We start from the raw sequence: 27,055 nt of genomic DNA, 5'->3' as shown, positions 1-27,055 counted from the left end.
GTGTGGCCACTTCTATATAAAAGCTTTATGGTAACACCTAAATATAATGTTAAAAGCCTTTTTTTATTGTCTGTATTTGTATTATGGATACCAGCGATGCAATTGTACAAAAGGAGATCACATATGAAATCGTAAAGGAGAAGGAATTCTGGGGGAAAGGCTCAGGGTTGCTCCTAAAATTTCCAGTTTCCTAGCTGCATTTAAACATGCGATCGATATCCAAGCGTTCGTCGGAAAATCTGAACATGTACGGCCACCTTTACAGGAGTGATATCTAATAAATATACAATAACGTATAATACAGGGAATAATGTACATTCATATTATAATACCCGAGTCAATGCTTCAATCTTCTTCTATTAGCAATATATTTTAAATTTGGAGTTCATTATTTCTTGCAGTAGATTTTCATGAGTAGTGGTACACATGACTGTCCATGGCTTTAAAGTATTCAACTTTTTCTTTTTTCTTTTTTTTTTTTTTGACAATAAAACATTAGCACTTGCTTATATTTTATAGGATAATATGTTTGCCTGGCTGTTGACTATATTAGATGACTTATGTATTAACAGCCTGAAGGCTGTTTTAAATTGCATATTTGTAATTCTTTCTTTTGGTATCTCTTCTTCAAAAGGGACATTATTACAAAAATAACTACGTATTTCATATGCTTTGTAAAAGCCTGCTATATTGGTATAATTTGTAAGTACCAATATCCTTAGTTTCAGCTTACTCTCCGCTGCCTCCTACCATATAGGCACAGTTTTAACCTTGGCCCTGTTCTCTACACCATCCAAAATACAAAATCTGCATTACTCCTGAGCCCAGATATTGATGTAAAAAATATGATTACCTCTTTATGAAAGTCTATTGAGAATACTTTTAATATGGCAAATGATATGACATGTGACACTTACATTAATTGTACACATAAAGGTATAATTGAAGGAAATGTAAACTCTCTAAACCAGGGCTGTCCAACTGGAGACCAAAGGGCTGGATGTGGCCCTCCAAAGGATTTTTATGGCCCCAGTCTGCTGAAAAGCTCTCTGTAGGACACCACTTTCATTTAATCCGGCCCTCAAACATGCTATATAAGAAACTCTCTGCCCACTACTTATAATCAGTTGGGCAGCAGTGCCCTAAACAGGTTAATGTAAATTGCTCAAAACACTTTTGCAATTAAAATTTCTATTTCTAGTTTTCAATATAAGCTGTTTTTAAACTAATATTTTTTAAAAACAACAGTGCCACCTGCTGGACATTTCAGCTACAGTCCGCTTAAAATGAATTTCCTGAAAAAGAAAGCCTAAGTAATGTTGTTTTTCTAAGAATATTAAGTTAGTGAGTGGAGAATAGAAATCTGGTGTTTCTCTGATCAGAGCAAAATGCCCCAGTCGACTAAATTTGAGAGGCAAAGCCAACTGGGGCATTTTTATAAAGGGTGTTTAGGTCACCGACAGCCCATAGCCCTTTAGATACCCAAGTACAATTGCTAGCACCGTTTGTCAACCTTTAGCTGTTAGCCAGAGAAATCTATATGGTTCAAGTTGCTGCCTCTGGCTGTCGTACATAGAATATTAGATTTCATTAAAAATCCAGGTTTTCCATGTTTTATGATAATGTCCCTTTTACAAACCCCTTTGAACTGCTGAATTCATTGCAATGTGCCGTGCCTAACCCCCCATACTAACTCCTGCATGTTCTGACTCCAGCCTTGCCTAACAGCTAATATTCTGCATTGTCTCTCTGCTTTCTCATGTTTATTATGTCTTTCTCTCTCCCTCTTCTCTTTCCGCTTCCAACTAAACACAGAGAGAAAAGTGGCCTTCATTTCTCAAGGGGAAGTTTATTTCTGAAGTCCCGAGATATCGAGCCCCGCCAATGTCTTTCTGAGAAATTGCTAGTAAAGCCTCAGCACTAGGACTGGGGAGATTTTACACTTTTCCTTCCTTGAATCAAGGAGTTCTGTTGGAGTGAATGCAAACAAAGCAAATGAAAGTGGAGGATTGGGTGTCCTGCTCTTTGCACTGGGGAATATTCTGCTGTCCTGATCAGGAAGGACCTCATGCCTGGCACCGCTCATAGGAATTTGCAGATGAACTTTGAATCCTGTGCTTTTATACACTTCTGGTTGGGATTTTGCCAACATGTCCAGTTTGTATTTTAAGTCTATGTATATTAAATTTGTTTTTATTTTATTTTTAAACTCACAAGCTTCCTGGCCCAACTGCCAGCATGTGTGACATGTGGGATTGTGCGCCCCCATACTTCATAGTTCATTTTTGTAGGATATAATGGACCCCTCCTCTAATTGATAAGGATATCAGAAACCACTGAGGAGTTCTGTGACCACCGCAGCTCAAAACTGATTGCTTTCATACAGGGCAATGTGACTTCTAATAGCCTTTATATTCTAGTAGGGGTACAATTTTCCTTATAATACATGTTTCAGTGACTCATATGACACAAATGACATCAATAAGCACAGTCCAGTACCTGTGTAGAAGTTATATTAATGTGAGCCAAATTCTAATATCTTTTATAATATTTATTAGGGGATACACCTGTGAAAATTTGGGACAAATTAAGCACAATACTATTTGTAATAGTGTATTACTATTATTGCAGTATTGTGCATTATTATAATAGTATTATTCCAGTACTAGTAAGAATGAGTATGTGTCTAAATGTAGGTAACCTGCTGGGCCTGTGCTGTGTCTGTCAATGGGTCACTGGAACCAAGGGAAAGTCTTCCAATTAGAAATGTCCAACCTGAAGTCTCTCTTTCCCTATAGGTGAATTATAACTGCCTTGAAAGATTCACATTTTAAAAACAGGTGGAGAAACTCAGGTTGGACATTGCTGATTTATACCACTTACTGGAGGGTATATTATTACTCATAATACATGGGAAATGTCAAAACTGTATATTAAGACTCATACACATTGTCTTGGAATTGTTCTGCAGCCACACAGCAAAGCTTAAGTAAATGGATTGCATTTTACACAATGGAGCTGTAGCCATGGCAACAGCATAGTTTTTAATGCATACAGCAGTGGTAGATGTTGGGTAAATTGAGATCACTTAACTCTTGCATTGCTGTGTGGTTAGCTGGCAAATGCCCCTACGTTGCGTCCTAGGCGCCATGTTTACGTAAAGGATACTGGTACAGCATATACATTGCTCTAGTGTTGTGCCGACATCAGAGCATTTGTATCCTCCCACTGGAACTCTCTGCAGCTTTTGGGCACTACTCGCTTCCATGTACCTACCAGTTAAAGGAGAGGTACTTATTTTATTGTTGATTTTATATTTAATTTTTTTTTTGTGTGTCTTTCTCTCCACTCGGAGGCTGCCATGTAACGTGCCATAAATATTTTGGCACTTATTGCCTCTGTATTATAATTATTCAGGCGCTTTATATTTGTTATACCAAGACAGAATTGTGTTTATTCTTGTAGACAATTACTTCACCTGCATTGTTGTAAAGTTAGCTACGGATTTACAGACAGAGATGTTTCTGCACTAAAGATGTTATCCCGGGGTCATTGGTCCATGGCTCTTCAATTGCTCATTGCCCACCATCCTCTTCACTTGCTCATTGCCCACCATCCTCTTCACTTGCTCATTGCCCACCATCCTCTTCAATTGCTCATTGCCCACCATCCTCTTCACTTGCTCATTGCCCACCATCCTCTTCACTTGCTCATTGCCCACCATCCTCTTCACTTGCTCATTGCCCACCATCCTCTTCACTTGCTCATTGCCCACCATCCTCTTCACTTGCTCATTGCCCACCATCCTCTTCACTTGCTCATTGCCCACCATCCTCTTCAATTGCTCATTGCCCACCATCCTCTTCACTTGCTCATTGCCCACCATCCTCTTCACTTGCTCATTGCCCACCATCCTCTTCACTTGCTCATTGTCCACCATCCTCTTCACTTGCTCATTGCCCACCATCCTCAGCAGTGGCCCCCCCTTAGGGCATCCGTTTTTTTAAGGATGTGGAAATTATAACTAAATTACACTGGACAGGGCTGATGAGACTGCCCCTAAATGTACAGATGGTTTATATTGCAGTATCTAATTATTGCTTGATAATTTCATTACTATCAGAAATGGTGAATGGTTCCAGAGGCAATTTAGCTGCTTCTAAACTACCACTCTCGACATCCCCGGCAGCTGAAGGCTGAAAGGAGATGCTGGGAGTTGTAGTAACAACAACAAAAGGCTGCAGCTAAACTGTATTGCTACCTTGGGCCCTGACAGAGGGAGAGCCACGGGATATTGGGCCCTGACAGAGGGAGAGCCACGGGATCTTGGGCCCTGACAGGGGGAGAGCCACGGGATCTTGGGCCCTGACAGGGGGAGAGCCATGGGATCTTGGGCCCTGACAGGGGGAGAGCCACGGGATCTTGGGCCCTGACAGGGGGAGAGCTAAGTGATCTTGGGCCCTGACAGGGGGAGAGCCACGGGATCTTGGGCCCTGACAGGGGGAGAGCCACGGGATCTTGGGCCCTGACAGGGGGAAAGCCACGGGATCTTGGGCCCTGACAGGGGGAGAGCCACGGGATCTTGGGCCCTGACAGGGGGAGAGCCACGGGATCTTGGGCCCTGACAGGGGGAGAGCCACGGGATCTTGGGCCCTGACAGGGGGAGAGCCACGGGATCTTGGGCCCTGACAGGGGGAGAGCCACGGGATCTTGGGCCCTGACAGGGGGAGAGCCACGGGATCTTGGGCCCTGACAGGGGGAGAGCCACGGGATCTTGGGCCCTGACAGGGGGAGAGCCACGGGATCTTGGGCCCTGACAGGGGGAGAGCCACGGGATCTTGGGCCCTGACAGGGGGAGAGCTAAGGGATCTTGGGCCCTGACAGAGGGAGAGCCACGGGATCTTGGGCCCAGACATACAAAGAGCCATGAAACCTCTGGCCATGACATAGGATGAGCCATGGCATCTCTGTGCCCTGGAGTTTAATATTAGGCATGATAAACTCAGTACTGTAAATGATATAGATAATAGTAGTCATTGAGCAACTCACTGATGACCTGTGCCTTTATATAGGCCAATATATAGGTGACTATCCTTTTAAATTCTAGTTGGGGTACATTATTCTTTATAATACATGAGGGATGATGGCATTTTCTCCTTAAAATTGCCTGTTGAAGGAGAAGGAAAGGTAAAATAATTGGGGGTTGCCCCCACCCCCCAGTGATTCTAATTGCTTATCTGCTACCTTGAGCTGGCACTCCTCTTATTCAGAAAACACACCACCCCTGGGGCACTGAGCACTGTGCCACCATCTTATTCCTGTCTGCCAGGTGTTCCTGTCAGGCTGTACTACCCTACTAGAAGGGAAAATGGTGGCACAACGCTCCGCAAAGTGTACCCTGGGCGGGTAGATTGTTTAAAGAAGAGGAGCCCCAACCTGGGCTATAGGGGGTGCCTAACAACTTGGCAGCCCTAAGTGATTTTACCTTTCCTTCCCCTTTAATAACAATATAATGTTGCAGTTCATAACTTGGACATTATAATGAGATTATATGCAGCCAATCAAAACAGCATTACTGTCGCTCATGTAATATAAAATGTTAATGTACGTCGGTACGTATTTTTTCTGATCACATTATCGATGGACAGCAGTTTGTTACTAAGGATATAGCTTATTTTTTCTTTTGGCATTTTTAGTTCATCCCATTGCTGCTAAGCTCCTGAGCAGTAAAGGGACGCGGGGTTGGGTGCGACTGCCTAGTTTGGACGCGTCGATAGAACATTTTTGTACAATGTTTCAGTGGCAAGGATGGTTCCAAATTCTAATTTAAATGGTTTTTGTCTTAATATAATTATTTTCATTTGTGTTGTTGGAATGTTATTTTGGTTTTTATTATTTTCTGCCAGACACTGTACATAAAGTTGTATAACGCACATCTTAATGGATGTTTTTAAAATGATGGTTTTCTGTTATTAAACCATTTCTTTTTCCATATGTATAATCGTTTGCTTCTCTGAACATTGGTTTCTGTTCTCCTATTCACCTATTTTTACCAGTTCTACGGGTGCCCGAAGGTATCACAGCAAAACATCAGAACATTACGAGTGTTGCCGGTGGAGCATATGGCTGCTGTGCAAGTTGCATATATGGCAGCCATATGCAGTTCTGCCCCCCTCCAGCTAAGTTAGAAGGTTTCAAAAATGTACAGGAAACACCAAAGGTGAGGGCCTACGCATTCCGGATAATAGACCTGAATAGTTACAGGAGATACAATAAGAACAATAAACTCATTTACTTGTTTTAACCATTTATTTACAAAACCCTTACTATTCAAAGCTTTGCCTTTTTAGCGTCTAGAAAGGAGAGGGGGGCTCCATTTTTGGGTTAAAGACAAAACAAAAAGGTTTGTTGGTATATGGTATACATACATGCAGTACGGGGGGCAGAAAGCAACAAGATATAAAGGTTTGTACTTGTTCAGCTTCCTGAAACAAGGAAGGAGGCGCAGCCCTGCCATCATGTATCAGTGCCTCTTGCCAGGTTGTTTGCCGAGTATGGCGTGTTTCAGAATGGATACGCTGACCATCAGTCCGAGATAATAAGTGGGTCTAAAAATTCAGTATGGACGTCTTCAAGTCACTTGAGTGTTAATTTTAGGTGCAATAGGCTGAACCCATGGGTGCAGAAATCTCTAATCTATTTAGCCCAGCTAAATAGATTAGGGCCCCAATGGAAAAATTGGCCAAGTGAAATGCATGACTAAGCAGGACCCCCCCAACCATGTCCTATTACACCCAAAGCATGCCCACTCCCCTACAAGCCAGCCTATATGTGACCAGGCCCAGACTGGGCTTCAAAATAGGCTCTGGCATCTCAAATACACAGAGGCCCAAACAGCCCCCCCTCTAGCCCACTGAATAGTGACTGTTTTGGGCATCTTACAGCAGCCTCTCTGGCAAATGCCAGATTGGCAGTCCTGGTCTGTACTGTATGTGACCTGCGAATGGAACATCTCGGCTACTGACTGGACTTTCCCTACCCCACCAACGGCGGCTGTAATTGCAGGTGAGGAGACTAATGCTAATGCTAATCATTGTGTTTCCCGCTCAGAAAACTGGTTTAACGTTTTATTTCTAGCTGTGTCCATTGCCTTTCCATCTCCCCCTGAGCTGCAGTAAATGTGGAGAGCAGGCGACTTCTCATGTGGGTAAATGATACCTTTGTGAAACAACAGTGCCACCACCTGGCCTGGGTACATTACAGCTCCGTGTAACCAACTGCATGGTTTATACAGAGCCACAGAGTGTTTGCTTGCGGCTACAATCCACCCAACTCCCCTGTTATAAGTGCAGGGCCTGGTTTGGCACATGTTTGCCGCGTGCTTAAATGCATTTGGGCCGGGGGTGTATGTGCCCTGAGCCAGAGAAGCATTGTGCAGCAGGGTGTATGTGCCCTGAGCCAGAGAAGCATTGTGCAGCAGGGTGTATGTGCCCTGAGCCAGAGAAGCATTGTGCAGCAGTATATTAAAGGGTGTCTCCCCTTCACGTTTTTATAGGTTTAGCATTATTTGCCTCTTAAACTTTAATGGGGAAATTGAAACTGCTGCCAATCTTACAGCTTTGAGGCCACACTCCCCAAACTTGAATTACATAGTCATGGGGTCAGCCTGAATGAAAATATGATTGTTAGTTGCCCAAAAGTGGGCGGAGCTGTGAACAGCCAATCAGATTTTACCTGTTGACTTTCAATGGGGAAATCCAACCTGCTGCCATTCTCACAGTAACACCAGAGTTCTCAAAACTTTGCACAGTCACTGGGTGACTTCGTACTCAGGGTTAGAAAAAGTGGGCGGGGCTATTATCAGTGGGGAAATTTTAACTGCTGCCATTCTCACAAGTTTAATGTCAGGGTCCCCAAACTTTGCACAGTTTGTCACCAGGTAACTGCGGATCAGAGTTAGAAAAGGTGGGTGGAGCCACCAACAGCCAATTAGATTTTAACTATTTGCAATGGAGAAATTCAACCTGCTGCCATTCTCACAATATTAACACCAGGGTCACTAGGGGACTGCATTTTTAGGCTTTAAAAAGTGGGTGGAGCCACCAACAGCCAATCAGACGTCACCTATTGAATTTTTTAAATTTAAAAATGCTGCCTTTCTCACACTATTTATGTCAGGGTTTCCAAACTTTGCACAGTCAGTCACTGGCTGACTACATATTCAGGGTTAGAACAAGTGGGAGGAGCCACCAACAGCCAATCCATTTCCACCCATTAAATTTCATTGGTTTATGTTTAAACTGATGCCATTATTTAAGTATTAATTCCAGGGTTGTTACACTTTGCAAAGTCACTGGGTATTTGCAGTTCAAGTTGGGAAAAGTGGGCGGAGCCACCACCAGCCAATAACATTTCACCTATTTACTTTCAATGGTGAAGTGTAAAATGCTGTCAGTCCCACAATTTTTATGCCTGAGTCCCCAAACTTTGCAGAGTTGGTCACTGGGAGACTGCAGTTTAAAAATAGGAAAAGTGGGTTGGGCCACTAACAGCCAATCAAATTTCATCCATTGAATTTTATTGGTTTAAATTTAGAATGCTGCCATTCTCACACTTATTTATGCCAGGGTGCCCACTGTTTGTCACTGGGTGACTTCGACTCAAGGTTAGAAAAAGTGGGCGGAGCCACAACCACCAATCACAGCCTGTCTCTCCCACTAGCCCTCACCATAGCCTGTCTCTCCCACTAGCCCTCACTATAGCCTGTCTATCCCACTTAGAGATTATTTCTTTTGGTTGGCTTGGACCATTCTGGCACTTTGGCTTGATGACTGGTGAGATCATGTTTTCGTTTAGCTGTATTTATCATTCTTAGCCTGAAAAAAAAAGTTACTGTAGGTTTCCTATGCATTTTGATCAGCTAATCAAGACAAAGGAAGCAACACAACTGCAACTTTGGAAATGGATTATATTTATTAACAGAACCCTGTTCAAGGGACCGTTATCGGCAGCTACAATCGGCCCGTGTATGGGGACCTTTAGTATAACCCTTTTTCAAAACTGGTGCAATGACTAATAAGGCTTGTACTGAACATACTCTTTGCCTGTTCTTTAGCCAGATTTTATTTCCTGATTCCAAAGTCAAACAAACCAGAAGCCCACTGAGAAGCCTCTGTATGTATAAACCTGTCTTCCCCAGCTACAGTCTGTCATCTTTAAAAATAAGCTGCTATTTATCTTAAAAGAGGCTTCTTAGTGGGCTTCTAGTTTGTTTGACTTTGCTCTTCGAAAGTAGAATGTGGCTTTAGTTTCAGTTTCACATTTGCCCTGTCTAGTTCAAGAAATAAAAAAATAAATATATTTCCTAATTATTAAACAATAGGCAAAAGGTATGTTCTGCACAAACCCTATTCAGAACACCTATGTTGGAAAGGTGGGGTAAACTGTCCCTTTAAGCAAAGGAGCGTTTGGAACTTGGCATGGAAGCTCCAGTCCAGACCTTCTGGCTCTGCACACCTATATTCAGTTTTGGGTAGTTTATACAAGTCACTAACTCTCGGTTATCCATCAAATTGAACAATTACAGGGTCGTGTCCAGTTTTTTTCAGAAAAGTGACAAATTCTTCTGGCGTTATGCCCAAGGTGGCTGCATTAGTCATGGGATGGAAATATACCCGCTCGTGCCCTCCTTCCAAAAGCTGGGCATCCAGCACAAACTTCACATCTCCCTTGTCGCAAAAGAGGGCGAGTGGGGTGGCGCACCCTTGGCCGACTTTCAGCTTTTCCAGCATTGAGGCCTCATCCGCAAACCTGAGGTTCCCGCTGCCAACATTTAGCTTTTTGGCCAGGTCATTGAGATTCACCTGTCTGTCATGGAGCACCGTCACCAGCCAGAAGCCTTTCTTTTTCTTGTCCTTCAAGAACAGGTTCTTGCTGTGTGCTCCTTTTAGGTGCTGCACGTGGGGCATCATCTCCTCCACTGTAAATACCTGTAAAGTATAGTGTATAGTGATATATAGGAGCTGATCCTCTGCTAAAAGGGTAATGTTTCACATAACATGACTTAATAACACACTAGTCACATAAGTCTTAGGAAGAGTCTCCACCCAAAATCTTTTTTTCTGTACAATAAAAATATATTTCTAAGCAACATTCCAGTATACATTCACTTGAAAATGTCAATGTTTTTAAAAGGTATGTGTAAATGAAATTGCTGTTTATCTCTTTCTGTTCTCTGGTTCTGACTCCAGAAACAATGTAGCAGAGATTGGGTCTCCTCCACATTTGCTCATCAGCTGGCTTCTGCTACATTGTTTCAGGAGTCAGAGGCAGCATGGCAGAGAATATACTTCTGCTACATTGTTTCAGGAGTCAGAGCCAGCATGGCAGAGAATATACTTCTGCTACACTGTTTCAGGAGTCAGAGGCAGCATGGCAGAGAATATACTTCTGCTACACTGTTTCAGGAGTCAGAGGCAGCATGGCAGAGAATATACTTCTGCTACACTGTTTCAGGAGTCAGAGCCAGCATGGCAGAGAATATACTTCTGCTACACTGTTTCAGGAGTCAGAGCCAGCATGGCAGAGAATATACTTCTGCTACATTGTTTCAGGAGTCAGAGCCAGCATGGCAGAGAATATACTTCTGCTACACTGTTTCAGGAGTCAGAGCCAGCATGGCAGAGAATATACTTCTGCTACACTGTTTCAGGAGTCAGAGCCAGCATGGCAGAGAATATACTTCTGCTACACTGTTTCAGGAGTCAGAGCCAGCATGGCAGAGAATATACTTCTGCTACACTGTTTCAGGAGTCAGAGCCAGCATGGCAGAGAATATACTTCTGCTACACTGTTTCAGGAGTCAGAGCCAGCATGGCAGAGAATATACTTCTGCTACACTGTTTCAGGAGTCAGAGCCAGCATGGCAGAGAATATACTTCTGCTACACTGTTTCAGGAGTCAGAGCCAGCATGGCAGAGAATATACTTCTGCTACACTGTTTCAGGAGTCAGAGGCAGAATGGCAGAGAATATGAACAGCCAGACAGATACTGATTTCATTAGAAATTACATTTACAAATAACTTTACAACCATTATTAGCTAAATGAATGTATATTTGGAAGTTGCTTAGAATTACAGCTTAAATTTGTTTTTTGTGTGAAGTCCCCTTCCCATGATAAAGACACTTTTACTCTAAGCTTCAGCTGCTGGAGCAATGGGCTTCCTGGGGGGCTTCCTGGGGGGCCTCCTTGCTCCATATATCATTTCCCCCTCCATATTTGCACCCTCCCCCCCCGAATTGTCAAGTGATCTGGCCCCCTTAGCCCTAGGACACTGTGCAGCTCCAGCTGAACTACAAGTCCCAGAATGCAATGGGTGAATCTCAGCGCTGCCGGCTGTGCAGCTGTCACAGTGATACGTGGCTTTTCCATGAAACCGGAGAAAACTCCGATCTATTAAATGAATGGAGAGAGGGTGTAATGATATCAGACGTGCCAGTTGTGCTTGAGGGCTTGGCTAGTGACTAGTAAACCTAGCAAGCCAGGGGCACATGAATTATTCACACATGCCCCCGGGTACTGCGCTCCCATGTCCCCGCTAGGTGCCCACCTCAGGGTGCTCCACACACACGGGCTGAATGCCCAGCTCCTGCAGGTAGGCGAGCAGCTCCTGTCGCAAATCCCCGGCCATGCTGGCACTATGCTGTATCAAGCGATCCCGTTGCTGCGGCTGATACTGGGGAACTGAGTTTTTTTTCTCTTCTAAACAAAACTTTATTTAAACGTGATCCCTGTGACACAAGCAGCCTGCGGCGTTAGGGGATGAGGGACTGTAAGTTAATTCATGTTGGAGGGAGTGAAACAGCTGCATGACGGCACTGGGAGACGGATGGTTGTGGGACTGAGCAAAATGCCTCTGCCAATGGGGAAAGGATACTCCCAAGTTAATGGGATAATAACCAAGTCAAACACGTCCAACTTATAGCCCTTCGACTTTTGTTGTTCCAACACTCTGCCTGGCAGTCGGGAAGGCCACAAGTCAGACTTGTACCTTGGATTTTCGAATTGATGCGCCTACCAACTCCCCTTCTATCTCTTACACCCTAGAATGAATGAGAATGACCATAACAAAGATGGCGAATACTGAAGCGCTTTGAGTCGTGCGCAGCTCCGCCCCTAATGGTAACAAATCCGGATTGGCTGGTGGGAGGCACGGCGGCTCACGTGACTGGGACTAGGGGTCACAGCATGTTCTGCCGGAATCTTCAGAAAGGTAAAGTCAATGCCGGGTTGCGGAAAGGGTTAACGTGAAGCGGCACCGGCTGCTGACATTAGATGTGCGCAACCGGGACTGCGTCTTATGGCTTCTAACTGCGTTACCGTCTGTCCCAAGCGTTTGCCGTGAGGGTAACTTTTATTCCACTCTGTTAGCTCTAATCAAGGGACGTACAGCCTGAGTGCAGGGCGCACCTACAGTGGGGCGTAAGGGGTGTTTCTGTTCGGCTATGTCTGTACTTCTCCGAACTGCATTCCCCTGCTTTCAATGAATCGGCTTCATAATCTTCAGGGTCTTAAAACTGCAGAGAATAAGGAAGTGACATATGGAGAGGAGCTGCTTTAGGGGCATGTTTAATATAGTGTGTAAGCCCACATCACTGGCAGTGTTGCCCATGGCAACCAATCAGAGCTTTGCTTTTGTTTTCTAGGAGGGGAGGGGAGGGGGGTACAGTTGTCCTGGGCCTTGTGGGTATTGGGCCTTAACAGGGGCCCCTCTGCTGTCAGTGAGGTGCAGACATGGAAGGGAGCTTGGGTACCTGCATCTTCTTTACTCAGATTTCTGTCCGCTCATTTGTCAGTGAAGTTTAAGTCCCGGAAAAGGCACATGGGGATTGGATAGGCTGGAGGAAATGCTCAAACTTCACCCATCCAATCCCCATGCAGCTTGGGAAAGAAGATGCAGGCACTCAATTCTGGTCATAAAAAGTGGCTGTGGGGGCAAAATATTTCCCAGCATGCTATGTAGGTCAGTCTGCATGTATAGGCATTCCTACAACATATGTGCCACAAACACAGGGCTGATATGTCAATCATCTGCAGCCATCCCCACATCCTGGTCAGATTTACAAATGAATTGCAATATGCTTCTGCTGTTTCAAAATGAAAGCAATGCTCAGCTTTTAGTTTATTAGTGTTGTATAGTTCATCACCGCTGCTGAACTGTATCACCCCATAGTGAATTGAATTTATCTGCTTAAAGAAGTGAACTGGTTCTGACGAACTGGCACATTTATATACACGTATATAGATTACTAGTCACAGAGAGTTGCTGGTAGCGATGCAGTGTCATTCCTTGTCCTAAATTATATACCTTCCCCCAGAGAGCAGATGAGGTTTGGTTAGATCATGGACAGGGTTTCAACATAACAGGACATGGCTGGGTTGAATCATGGACGTGGTCATGAGTGTGCAAGGCCATTTCTTTTTTTTAAAAATGGGGTTCAATTTCTCTGCCCAGATGAACATTAGTTATTAAGTGAAGGCCCCTTGGGGGGGGGGGGTGCTAACTTAGTAGTAGAAAAATGAATAGTTGCAAAGAACAGGTCAGTCTATGCCAGGGACCCCCAACTGGTGGCTCGCGAGTAACATGCTGCTCACCAACCCCTTTGATGTTGCTCCCAGTGGCCTCAAAGCAGGTGTTTTTTTCTGAATTTCTGAAGTGGAAGCAAGTTTTGGAGGCATAAAGACCATGTGTATTGCCAATAAAAGCCTCCTGTAGGCTGCCACTCCACATTGGGCTACCAAATAGCCAATCATAGCACATATTTGGCACCCACCCCGGAACATTTTTCATGCTTGTGTTGCTCTCCACCTATTTTATATTAAAATGTTGCTCGTGGTCTATACCATAAAATTCATACAGCCCCTTTTATACCACAACTGTACATTCTCTTAACAAATGTATACAAATTCAGTTTGTATGTGCTTCTGTCCCCAACAGGAAAATGAACAGGAATGTATTCATGCAGTTGGAACAGATGGTTCGACTTCATAACACCTGCAGGAAATTGCATGCCCTGTGCCACACCAATGCCAGGATAAAATGGAGGCTTGTGCAGTGCCCTCCCTTAGCTGTATGTGTTGCCCACTTGTGCCCACCTTCCTGGCAAACAGACACCTTCATCAGTGTGGCACTGTCACAGTATCGTTGTTTGTCCTCAAAAGAGGTAGTGATAATCATTAAATTCATATTGTTTTGCTTATAAACAGTGTAACAGTCATTGGCTGGATTTCTACAATTCAGACTGTAGAATCATTTTCATTAGCCAGATATCCTGGTAGCAATGGCAGCAACTGACTGCTGATTATTTAGCTAATCTCCTTGCTAATTTGCCATTTATGGGTGGATGGCATCCAAATATATTTTCTTTTAATTTATTGCTCAAACAAAATGACATTGCTTTGCACTTATTTGTTTATTGATTGTTTTGCTTTCAGGGCAAATCTTTTAAAAAGCACAAGTTGTCGCCGATCAAACCTAAGCAAGAAAAGCAGGAAGTGGAGATATGGAACAATATGACCGTTGGTGATCTTGCAAGAGCCATGAATAAGGATACAGGTGGGTCCCGCAGTTTGGTACCTGTGGTGCAATTTCGTTTTGGGATAGAATCCTGTAAGAATAGAAAAGGAGAGTTGTTCTCAGGCATTGTGTTATATGGAGCGCAGTAATAAGTTTGCAAATATGGGAAACATTTTTATATCAGGCTTTCTGTTTTATTGTTAAGGCAGACCTAAGTCAGACCTTGTGAACCGCTCTCATCAGCAGCATGGTGTAGCTCCACTGACAGGCATTTTTTGCCAAGTCACAGAGCTGCTGATGAGAGCTGATCCGCTTTTCTTTGCCTGTCTACAAAATGCAGGTTAAGATAAAGAGATTTTATGCCAGGTGTGACTGGGCTGGACCCCCTCCACTGCTTTTTATATCCAGTTAAGTTATGTAGGAGCCAGAGAAGTAGTAACGCATTACTAACACATGCCCAGCCTAAATTAATTGACACCTGGAAACATGATTTTAATGCCGATAGATACACCACATTAGTGCCACCTAGAATGCTATATTTATTCTGCAGAAAGCATTGCCATACCTGAGTAAAGAGCCCTAGAAGCTTTCTCTGTTTGTTTAAGATAGCAGCTGCCATTTTAGCTTGGTCTTCATAGCTTCCTGCTTGCAGCTTAGCTGTTATAGCTCAGACTAGACATTCCTAAGGGTGGGGGAGTGAGTTTTATGAATTCTTATTGAAGGGGAGAGAGAAAACTGCGCAGACTCTGGCCCCAGGAATGAAGGGTTTTTCTGAGAGAGTCAGATACCCTAAGAACATGTTTACAAAAAAGGAGACAAGAAATCCAGTGTTTCTTTTAATAAAGGACTGTATTTACATAGACCTTTCTGATAAAGCTTACTTAGTTTTTACCTTTCCTTCTTGTTTAGAGGTAATTTGAATTTAGAGCTCTGGGCAACTGAATGTGGTAATGTTTTGTTCATGATTGGTGCAACCCTGTAAATCAGGGTTCAGATTAGGTTCTCTTCAGCCAGGCTACAGTATTTAGCTAAATTCAAACATTATATATTCAGCCCACCCCTAATTATAGTGTATTTTATACTATTTAAAGAATATTCAAGGCTGTATCTTGGTCGGACCACCCACTTCAACTTCCGCCAAATGTCTGGTGGCCAGCAGGGAGTTTTTTTTTAAATATAGGCCCTCTCCCTACCCGACCCGGCTCCCTCTCTCCATTAATTATAATTATTAAAATATTTTTTTGACGTCACAAAAGGGGCAGGGCTTACCGGGCATGCACCTATAAATAGAGAAGCTGGAAGAGAGCTGCCAGCAGTGTAAGGTTGTGGGCAGGGAGGGCGAGTGGAAGAGCTCAGCCTGAACCTGCCCACAACCTACATGTGATGTGCTGAGGTCGGCCCGAACCCGCCGGTATCGGCCAGGCCTATACATCACTAATCGGCACCATACTGCTGTTCTAGGCATGGGCACATGATTGCCTTTATAAATAAGGGCCTAATAATATTGGACATAAAGACAATAATCAAAATAATTTTCTTGTTGTTTAGAACACGTGTACGAAGCCCTTCTACATACAGATCTTGATTTGGAAGCTTTAGAAGAAAAGTCTGTCCTTAGCGAGAAGTGGATAAAGGAAGCAATTAAGAAATCTGGCATGAAGTTTAAATATGCAAAGATAAAAGAGGAAAAAGTCAGAGAAAACAAGGACGCGGTGAAAAGGTAATACCTGAGAAATTGGTTTGCCATTTATAAATGTACTTTCAGATAAAGCCAAAGCGCCTCACAGGGTTTGTACCACAAGGCAAATCTGCACATGGCATGATGGAGTGATGTGCACTGGGCGCCATGTTTAGTGCTGCTACCCCAGGGGCCCTGCTACCCCAGGGGCACATAATGCACATTCCATTATCTGTTTCAAGGCTAAATTTAATTTCTTTTCCTGATTTAGAGTCCCTGCAGATCCAGCTGTACTGATTCCCAGACCCCCTGTAATTACCATAATGGGGCATGTTGACCATGGGAAAACGACCCTGCTTGACCAGCTAAGAAAAACCCAAGTGGCTGCAATGGAAGCAGGGGGTATAACCCAGCACATTGGTGCATTTAACGGTAAGATATTACCTTGCTTGTGTATCACACTGTACTCACAACAGTACCCTGCACTGGAATCAACATCCGTTTACAGACACACTTGTACATCTGTTATACAAGGGATTCTGTCATGATTTTTTTGGTATAGTTTTTATTACTATATTACCCTGCTTTCATTGCAAATAATTGATTCTGCCACGGAAAATGTTATTCTTTAACCAATAAATGTGTTTTATAGCTGTAATATTAGTGTGTAGGCTTCATCTCTGAGCTTTCAGAAGGAGCCAGCGCTACACATTAGAACTGCTTTCAGATAACCTTTGTTTCTCCTACTCCCATGTAACTAAGTGAGTCATGAATTGGCTAAGCTGGACTTGGATTTATTACTATTGAGTGCTATTCTCGCATGTACCACTAGGTGGGGTATGGGAGCATTTTTAGCAATGCTGGAGTCAGGGAGTTGGTATCTTGCTCCCTTCCCATTGTTCTGCTGATCTGCTGCTGGGGGGACTTGCACTGCATTGCAGCAGTGAAGTGTGACTGAAGTTTATCAGAGCACAAATGACATCACTTAATGGCACTTTTCAAAAGAATCCAGTTGCCCTAACTGATGTATTTAGTAAAAAAACATGTTTTCGTGTAACAGAATACCCCCCCCCTTTAAACAAAACAGGGTTTGTTTACCCATATATTGCAATATACTTCAAGCTGGCCTACATCAAAGTCATCACTGGACTGGCAAGTCCAGCACTCACTTTCATCTGATTCATTAACAATTCTACTGCTTTTTATACATTTTTACACAGGAACTAAGTTTTACCTGCTGCTTACTTGCTTTCAGGGTTAAAACAGCCTAAATGGTTGCCCTTTTATTGGCTCCACTGGGATCACCTGACTGCAGCTGGGAAGGGTGGGAGCTACAACAAGGAGCTGTCTACTGCTCCTGTATAAACTGTAACAACAAAGGGAAAGTTGTGCTCACCACTAAATTTGAAACCATTAGGCAAGGCTGCAGTGGAGCTGTGACCACAATGTTCATATAAACAGAAACAAGAGGAACTCTGCACTCAGCCATTATCAGTATATACATTACATTACATTAACATTTATTTATAAAGCGCCAACATATTCCGCAGCGCTGTACAATAAGTTGGGTTACATACATTGGACATACAGCGTAACATATAAAGCAATCAATAACCGATACAAGAGGTGAAGAGGGCCCTGCCCAAAAGAGCTTACAATCTACAAAGAGCTTATACATTAAGTCCCTTGTCACCACGTTCCTTAGATAAAACCATACACCACTTCAAATTGTATTTTAGCAGTCGCATAACTACTCTGCAGTGGGGCCCCCAAAAATAAATGTACAGTAAATCCCCACTCTCCTACATGATAGCCACAGGGGAGCATGGATTTTTATGCAGTGGGCCCTCCTGCTTCCTCTATTGCTATGCCACTGTACTTTAGTGTTACTCTCCCTTTAAGAGATATAAAGCCCCTAATTCATTGTATTTTATATATAAATCTTTTTCTTGGCAGTTATGCTTTATCCTATTATTATTAATATTATATAGCACTTTTGTCTCCCGCAGACCTTAAAAGAGTAAAATGATACAAATACAAGACCTAACAGTTTATATATACAGAATAACAATAGGAGTAGGGCCCTGATCTCAGAAATTTACAATCTAAAGCATATACTGATACATCACCCAACACAGAAATAATTGGTCCTAACACAACGTGTGTATTCCCCAGTTCAGTTACCTTCAGGGGAGAGGATAACCTTTTTGGATACTCCAGGACATGCAGCCTTTTCAGCAATCCGAGAAAGAGGAGCTAATGTCACTGATATTGTTATACTGGTGGTGGCGGCAGAGGATGGCGTTATGAAACAAACCGTTGAGTCCATACAACATGCCAAGAATGCAAAAGGTATTATGTTTGGGTAGTTATGCCTTACCTTATTGAAGGGATACTACAAAAAAACTAACATGTAATACTGTATCAAGTTGTGTATAGCAAGTAGTTCAGTACAAGAAAAAATATTCTAAGCAGCTTTCAAATATATATATATTTATTTATTTATTTATTTTAATATATATATTTCTAATATATATGAATTAAAACAGACTACAGGAAAACATTATTATACAGTCACCCAGTAACATTGTTGAGTAACTAGAAGAACAATCACTACAACTCCAAATCTCATTTGAAAGCTCTACATCAGGCCCTTAATGGGACAGTATATACCTAAAAACACCTTTGCTAAAAATGAGCACAGCACATTAAATAGGACTTACCTATTGTTTTAATTTAAAAAAATCCACATTTTATGCCACTTTTATGCAATTATGAAGCACTTAGTTAAAAACTGGGCTATTTTTACTGACCTGTCTCTTTAATACATCATTGGCTGGATATCATACAGGCAAGAGGTTTTGGTCAGTTTCTGTGTAACCTGATTTTATTTCTGTCCCTCACAGTCCCTATTATCCTTGCCATAAATAAATGTGACAAACCAGAAGCCAGTCCCGAGAAAGTAAAGAAGGAGCTGCTGTCCCATGATATTGTGTGTGAGGAGTATGGAGGGGAAATCCAGGCTATTCACATCTCTGCACTAAAGGTATAAGTGCGTTAGGTGGAGTGCATTCTGTCGTTTTGCCTTCTCAAAGCTTTGGGGGGGTTGTACTGTTAATACATCTCTGTGTTATGTGTTTCTGTAGGGACACAACTTGCAGGCATTAACAGAAGCCACAGTCACCTTAGCAGAAATGTTGGAGCTAAAAGCAGACCCCACAGGTCTAGTGGAGGGAACTGTTGTAGAGTGTCGTACAGACAAAGGGAAAGGGTAAATATTTTGGGGATTTTTTGTACTACATTTTTCTGCCAGGATTTAAGAGTATGTTTTTATTCTGGAAAATCTAACTAACATTTCTTCTGTTTTGCTTTCATTATACTTTAGTCCAGTGACCACAGCCATAGTGCAGAGAGGAACTCTTAAAAAGGGTGCTGTGTTGGTAGCAGGTAAAACCTGGGCAAAGGTTCGCCTAATGTTTGATGAGAACAACAAGGCTTTAAGCCAGGCGGGCCCTAGCACACCTGTGGAGATTGTTGGCTGGAAAGATCTACCATCTGCGGGGGATGAAATTCTGGAAGTTGAGACAGAGGTAAAGAGTTCCCCTTGGGCCTCAGAACAGCTGTTCTGTGTAACCAGTAAAGCTTGAATAAAACAGCTGTATAGATAAACTTTTCTATGGAATTTAGTTGCCCTTTAATGACATATGTACGATAACCTTTGAATTTCTAGCAACGGGCTCGGGAAGTGGTGGACTGGAGGAAATACGTGGAAGAGCAAGAGAAAATAATAGGGGATATGGAGGTAATTGAGGCCAAGCAGAAGGAACACCGAGATGCCTACAAGAAGAACCTGGAGACTTTTAGCAACTTGAACTGGAGACAAAGAAAATCTGCCATGTACAAAGCCAACAAGCAGCTTATGGCCACGAGGCCTGGCGAGAAGTCAGAGAGCGAAACACCCATGTTCCCCCTTATTATAAAAGGTGTCTTTCCTAAAATATATTCTGCTCATTTACTGCCATAAAGATGTTTCAAGGCAGGCAAGGGTACCATAAGCAAAACTCGAGGTTGATGTTTATTAAAATAATAGCAACCTTTCCCCTTTTTGTCATGTCAGTCAAGTTTTCACTATCATACAGTATTCAGTCTTTTTTTATGTAATAGACTTAATTGAGCAGAAAGTTTCATTATCCATCTCAGATCTATCAGGATCCCATAGAAATCAGTGGGAATGGGATATTCTAACTTTGGGATTTAGATAACCACACCGGAGTAGTCAACTGCACAGATTGCTGCCATACGACAAAATGACCATGAACATTTGAGTATAGTTACTTTGATCGACCTCTGTCCTGTGTAACCCATTCCAGATTTTTTTTACTAAAGATACAGTCGTATTAGGGTAAGTTAATAATTATAAATAATTTGCCTTATTAGCGAAATGCCGATTACTTTGGATTCTGTGAGATAACTGAACAGGACCAGCACGATTTTTTATAAATGTGCCCATAGCCCTGGTGGTCCATCATTTTCTAATGCTATTTGGAAATACATGAGTGTATTCCGTATCACATCCAATTTATTAACTGGAAAAAAACTGCTTTATAGAGTCACTAAATGTTTTTTTCTTTTTTAAATTCCAGGAGATGTTGATGGGTCAGTAGAAGCCATTCTCAGTATTATAGACACTTATGATGCCGAAGACCAGTGTGAGCTTGATTTAGTGCACTTTGGAGTTGGGGATATCTCTGAAAATGACATTGCGCTCGCTGAGACATTCAAAGGTAACTGTTTGCAGTAAATATGTATGATGGTCCTAAGGATTTCAGCTTAAATAGAGAGAATATATACTATACTATATATATACTATACTATAGAATGTGTGTGCAGGGGTACCATTTCAGCCAGTATCTTTCTATTTAGATATCAGTCTTTTTGTCAATCAGATATGCTGGAAAATTTAATCTGCCAGTACATTATAGGGTGTATTTATTAACATTGGAGACAAACCTCACCAGTGATGTTGCCCATAGCAACCAATCATATATTTGCTTTTTGTTTTCTAACGTGTAGGCGACTGTTCAAATCTAATTGCTGAATCTGGTTGCTATGGGCAAAATCACTGGTGATGTTTGTCATCAATGTTAATAAATACACCCCTATATCTGCCAAGGTATGGAGCACTGACAGATGGGGAAGTGAAGAAGAGGCCTAGCTTCTGTTTGCTTTGTGTAAAACAATAGAGAAATGGCAAAGCTGTGTATCCATGGTCCAATTAGATGGATACCAAACAGTACTGGCCAGTGTATGGCTGCCCTACGACTTACTACTGCGCTCAGTACCTGTCATAATTATTGTGACAGCTGCTGCAAAGTTTGTTGCAGATATGCGACCTATGGCAAAGCTGATCTTTTATCAGTAGTTAATGCAGATATTTCTGTATTTAGGCTATGTATATGGGTTCAATGTGAATTCAAACAAAGCGGTTCAGCAACTGGCGGCCAAAAAAGAGGTTACAGTGAAACTGCATAAAGTCATCTACCATCTGGTGGAAGATCTGAGAGAAGAACTCAGCAAACAGCTGCCTCCGGTAATTGAAGAAAATATAAAAGGTAGGCTTCTCACTCAATTATGTTGTTATTTTTTATTTATAGTTTTTTAATTTAGCCTTGAGCTCATCATTGTCCATATAGCAACCCAATTCTTTACTATAAAATTAATCAGGGGCCATATTTTAAAAAATAATGATCCAAACGGGTCAATGAAGCTCTTGGAGGGCCGCATCTGGCCCACAGGTTTCCCCTGCTTTATGTGATTGCAGGGGTTCTCTGAGTTTAATACCTGCCTTGGGAACCTCTTACCCATGATAATAATGCTAGTACTGTATCTTTCTTAGTGTAAGAATAAATATGCACATTGAACCTATGGCATTTTATACAAGGTGAGGCATCTGTGTTGGCGACATTTGATGTCACAGTTGGGAAGAAGAAGGTGCAGGTGGCAGGCTGCAGGGTACAGAAAGGCATTTTGGATAAGAAGGTGAAATGTAAAGTGATCCGAAACAGAAAGATGATTTGGGAAGGTAAGTGTCCTGTATCTATGGACTGTATTTGTGCCCTGTATGCATTCTTCATCCCAGTGAGGATTTTACTGTATCACAGAAGCATTAAGCACACAGTATTTCTGGTGGTATCTGTTATCCCTAATTCAGTAATGCAATAAAGTGATCAGTAGGATGAGGCCTTAACTGGGGTGTGCCAGTTTCCCTTAAATGGGGATCTTCACCCAAAAGAGAGAAAGGAAAAGGAATCCTAATGTTTAGCATGTTATTTCCCATGGAGAGTTATTTTCTCCTTATTGTCCCCCTGCTGATAACTGAGATAGACAGCAGAATGGAGAATATTTGAACAAGAGATCATACAAGATGCTGAAACTTAGGATGCTCAGGAATAATAATGATTTTATGAAGTGGGGGTAGGATGCCTGGCACAATTTTCCAGTAGAAAAAGCACAGACTAAAGTTCTGTCCATTTGGCATATTCATTTGTGTGAGGGGCATTGATGTGAATGGGGCCTTTGGGGATTATTATTAATCCTACACAGGTACTAAGTTTGTACGGCTGCTATACATTCCCACTTTTAACCGTAGGTAATGTCCCAAGCCCTCCACTGCGGGTTAAATCTCAAATGGGTACATAGGCTAAAATATAAAATATGAGAAATGTCCATTGCTTTTAATGGAATTCTACTATCTGGCCTGACCAGTTGGTCATTGTTATGCTCTGTTTGCAGGAAAGTGTGTATAATCAGCAGTAGTGATGTGTGGTGGGACCCGCAGGTTAACCCTTAGGTTGGACAAGTAAGGGTTGAAATTTGGGCAACCTTTGTGGGTTCAGGTTGGTTGCAGGTCAGACTGGGGATACACTCTTCCTCCCCTAATTTCTCTGTCTTGGAACCTAAGGCCCGAGCAGAAGTAGGGTACAGAGCGGCACAAAGACGTGCTTGGGTGCCGGTCCTACCATTTTGCAGGGTAAGGGTCGGAGGTGGGTTAAGTTTTCCTTACCCGCACATAACTAATCAGTACATAAAAAGATGTGTTGCTGTTCTTTTGTTTAGGATATTTAACGTCACTTAAACACCTCAAGGACGATGTGCAGACAGTAAAAACCGGGGTGGAGTGCGGCCTGAGTCTGGATAAAGACATCGATGTAAAAATTGGCGACGAAGTTCTGTGTGTTGAAGAAAAGGAAGTTCAGCAGAAAATCTCCTGGGATCCTGGATTTTAAATTGTCAGGATTTTGTTTTCTTTGGGATAAACAGGGCAAAATATCAGTGGCTGAGTATGTCACGATTGGTGGATATTATGTGCCACTGGTCAGGGATACCCACAGCTTCCTATAAACAGTCCAATGGTCCAGCAGCGCCTGATACGAAAGGTGAATTCAGGGGTGTGAGGAGGGTCCCCTGTTGCGGGAACTTAAGGGCAGGAGAGTAAGGAATCTACATAGCATTACCATTTAGCTTTGCTGGGAAGATGTTGTATTGTGTATAGTAAGGCAAGATGGTATTAGAGAGATGGGCTGTAACTATACAGTGGTGTGAAAAACTATTTGCCCCCTTCCTGATTTCTTATTCTTTTGCATGTTTGTCACACAAAATGTTTCTGATCATCAAACACATTTAACTATTAGTCAAAGATAACACAAGTAAACACAAAATGCAGTTTTTAAATGAGGGTTTTTATTATTTAGGGGGAAAAAAATCCAAACCTACATGGCCCTGTGTGAAAAAGTAATTGCCCCCTGAACCTAATAACTGGTTGGGCCACCCTTAGCAGCAATAACTGCAATCAAGCGTTTGCGATAACTTGCAACGAGTCTTTTACAGCGCTCTGGAGGAATTTTGGCCCACTCATCTTTGCAGAATTGTTGTAATTCAGCTTTATTTGAGGGTTTTCTAGCATGAACCGCCTTTTTAAGGTCATGCCACAACATCTCAATAGGATTCAGGTCAGGACTTTGACTAGGCCACTCCAAAGTCTTCATTTTGTTTTTCTTCAGCCATTCAGAGGTGGATTTGCTGGTGTGTTTTGGGTCATTGTCCTGCTGCAGCACCCAAGATCGCTTCAGCTTGAGTTGACGAACAGATGGCAGGACATTCTCCTTCAGGATTTTTTGGTAGACAGTAGAATTCATGGTTCCATCTATCACAGCAAGCCTTCCAGGTCCTGAAGCAGCAAAACAACCCCAGACCATCATACTACCACCACCATATTTTACTGTTGGTATGATGTTCTTTTTCTGAAATGCTGTGTTACTTTTACGCCAGATGTAACGGGACACGCACCTTCCAAAAAGTTCAACTTTTGTCTTGTCGGTCCACAAGGTATTTTCTCAAAAGTCTTGGCAATCATTGAGATGTTTTTTAGCTAAATTGAGACGAGCCATAATGTCCTTTTTGCTTAAAAGTGGTTTGCGCCTTGGAAATCTGCCATGCAGGCCGTTTTTGCCCAGTCTCTTTCTTATGGTGGAGTCGTGAACACTGACCTTAATTGAGGCAAGTGAGGCCTGCAGTTCTTTAGATGTTGTCCTGGGGTCTTTTGTGGCCTCTCGGATGAGTTGTCTCTGCGCTCTTGGGGTAATTTTGGTCGGCCGGCCACTCCTGGGAAGGTTCACCACTGTTCCATGTTTTTGCCATTTGTGGATAATGGCTCTCACTGTGGTTCGCTGGAGTCCCAAAGCTTTAGAAATGGCTTTATAACCTTTACCAGACTGATAGATCTCAATTACTTTTGTTCTCATTTGTTCCTGAATTTCTTTGGATCTTGGCATGATGTCTAGCTTTTGAGGTGCTTTTGGTCTACTTCTCTGTGTCAGGTAGCTCCTATTTAAGTGATTTCTTGATTGAAACAGGTGTGGCAGTAATCAGGCCTGGGGGTGACTACAGAAATTGATATTGAAAATTGAAAATTGAAATTGATAAACCACAGTTAAGTTATTTTTTAACAAGGGGGGCAATCACTTTTTCACACAGGGCCATGTAGATTTGGAGTTTTTTTTCTCCCTTAATAACGTAAACCTTCATTTAAAAACTGCATTTTGTGTTCAATTATGTTATCTTTGACTAATAGTTAACGGTTTTTGATGAGCAGAAACATTTAAGTGTGACAAACATGCAAAAGAATAAGAAATCAGGAAGGGGGCAAATAGTTTTTCACACCACTGTATATTCTGAGGCCAGATGGTATCAGGAGGAGGCTGCACCTTTGGGGTTTGTATATCCAAAGAGTCAGGGCTGTAAATGGAAATATAAATAATAGCTGCTCAATTTGTGTGTTATACATTGGGCTCCACTACCATTAAGGATAACTGTAAATAGTAGCAGGCACACAGCATGTTCCAAACCCTGGATCAGGGACAAGCTGCCAGTCATGCCATTATCTCACAGCAGGTAGTTGTAGTTTCCTGGCTGTTGTAGCACCAAAGCTTGCCTATTCCCACAACAGAGTATGCAAGAGCAACATTAGTGGATGCCCCATGTTTCCCTTTTATATTTATTATCTGTATACAAATATTCCAAGTGAAGCACTGTAACTTAAGATCTTGAAATGGATTATTAAAGTTCTGGTATTTTTTTTTTTAATTGTAATTGATATCTGCATTTTTCTTCATTATCCATGGGCTGGGACTCACCAGTCTAATCTGGGGGTGCACTGTATATTGGCAGTACATGCAGCTGTAGCAGATAGCTCATCATTTTACATGTTAGTGACATGAGTATAATGGATGGTGCCATTCACTTCACCCAGCACCACCAGGCTGCCATGACCAATAAATACATTCCCAGCAGAGCCAAGCACACAGGCAACATTCACATAGCCCAGAGTAAGCACAGATTTATATACTGACAAGTTGCCACTGTACATTAAATAAATCCTGTGTATATTCAGCTGAAAATCTCAAGTTTAGCTGCCAAGTCTGCATCCCCCTCATATCTAGGCTCAACACAAGCAGGGCCATGCCCACATTCTGAACTGGTTACTGAGCTCACACAGAGGGGAAGCACCATAGACTGGGCTCTAAAGTTGCATCTGGCAAATCACAAGGGAGATTATGCTCAGCAGGAAGATATCAAGCTCAAGCACTTGGAAATTACTTGACCAAGAACAAACAATTATAAAATATTCACATAATTTCAAAGTGAGTGAATAATGAGCAGTACCAAGCAAGTGGCAGCATTCAGACAGATAGAGGGGATTGGGAGATTGATGGGCACAACTTATTTTTGTGGTAGTTCTGGAAATATAAATCAAACCACCTTTCAAACTACACAGTAAGTACCAGTAGCTGACCTTATTAATGTTATTGCCTACCCATGCTAGTTAGATTCCAGCAGTTACACTACAACCCTAAATGTTTATTATTCACACACCTAAAATGCATTTGTAAAAAAAAAAAAATTGTACATTTGCTTTATTAGTTTAGTAATTTGGTACCTTTCTAGTCTAAATCCTTTTAATGCAAGCAAATTTGTATTTTATTGTGTAGACTTAGTTGTATGAAGTCCAGAAATATTACCTTGCTGCACATGTTCAATGTAAGTCTAAGAGAGGGATCACTGGAAAAGCAAGGCAAGATGGGAAAGCTTCTATTGTAGCACTGGCAAGTTGCTATATCTATCTATATGCAGGATAACAAAGCAGAGAAGTCTATAAAAGCCCATGCTCCACTTATACTCCCAGAGGTGATGTGGATCATAGCATGTATACTTCAGCTGCTTTATACAAACTGATAGTAAAGT

General features: G+C 42.2%; 4 protein-coding genes across 13 annotated transcripts in view; 2 read left to right on the top strand and 2 right to left on the bottom strand.

Annotated features, from left to right (window-relative positions):
- Positions 1-5,996, top strand: part of ccdc88a (coiled-coil domain containing 88A) — a 101,303-nt gene extending 95,307 nt beyond the window's left edge. For all 8 annotated transcript variants that reach the window (XM_031902310.1, XM_004914737.4, XM_004914735.4 and 5 more), the window contains one exon: positions 1,816-5,996. In XM_031902310.1, the coding sequence (XP_031758170.1) occupies positions 1,816-1,859 (44 nt within the window). In that variant the 3' untranslated portion in view covers positions 1,860-5,996. The remainder of the gene's footprint in view (positions 1-1,815) is intronic.
- Positions 3,322-5,993, bottom strand: LOC116410882. The gene is made up of 2 exons (XM_031902311.1): positions 3,965-5,993; positions 3,322-3,910 (listed from the first exon to the last, which is right to left on the bottom strand). The coding sequence occupies exons 1-2, from the start codon at positions 3,965-3,967 to the stop codon at positions 3,539-3,541; spliced, it is 375 nt and encodes a 124-aa protein (XP_031758171.1). The 5' UTR covers positions 3,968-5,993; the 3' UTR covers positions 3,322-3,538.
- Positions 5,997-8,951: 2,955 nt separating the features above from the next.
- On the bottom strand, positions 8,952-11,781 carry prorsd1p. Its single transcript, XM_002936919.3, has 2 exons — positions 11,611-11,781; positions 8,952-9,989 (listed from the first exon to the last, which is right to left on the bottom strand). The coding sequence occupies exons 1-2, from the start codon at positions 11,689-11,691 to the stop codon at positions 9,561-9,563; spliced, it is 510 nt and encodes a 169-aa protein (XP_002936965.1). The 5' UTR covers positions 11,692-11,781; the 3' UTR covers positions 8,952-9,560.
- A 268-nt stretch (positions 11,782-12,049) lies between these two features.
- Positions 12,050-23,871, top strand: mtif2 (mitochondrial translational initiation factor 2). Of its 3 annotated transcripts, none has more exons than XM_002936912.5 (14): positions 12,050-12,273; positions 13,999-14,224; positions 14,496-14,616; positions 16,126-16,297; positions 16,527-16,687; positions 18,431-18,607; positions 19,162-19,301; positions 19,402-19,526; positions 19,641-19,845; positions 19,986-20,238; positions 20,899-21,039; positions 21,703-21,867; positions 22,197-22,337; positions 23,372-23,871. In XM_002936912.5, exons 2-14 carry the CDS (start codon positions 14,003-14,005, stop codon positions 23,539-23,541), a joined length of 2,193 nt encoding a protein of 730 aa, XP_002936958.1. In that variant the 5' UTR covers positions 12,050-12,273; positions 13,999-14,002; the 3' UTR covers positions 23,542-23,871. The 3 variants fall into 3 exon arrangements, with proteins under 3 accessions (XP_002936958.1, XP_004914796.1, XP_004914797.1); XM_004914739.4 differs by lacking the exon at positions 12,050-12,273 and adding an exon at positions 12,280-12,401; XM_004914740.4 differs by lacking the exon at positions 12,050-12,273 and adding an exon at positions 12,322-12,407.
- Positions 23,872-27,055: the final 3,184 nt, after the last annotated feature.

The sequence above is a fragment of the Xenopus tropicalis genome, chromosome 5 (assembly GCF_000004195.4).
Source record: "Xenopus tropicalis strain Nigerian chromosome 5, UCB_Xtro_10.0, whole genome shotgun sequence".
Lineage (NCBI taxonomy): Eukaryota > Metazoa > Chordata > Amphibia > Anura > Pipidae > Xenopus > Xenopus tropicalis.
This window is presented reverse-complemented; position numbering and strand designations above follow the sequence as displayed.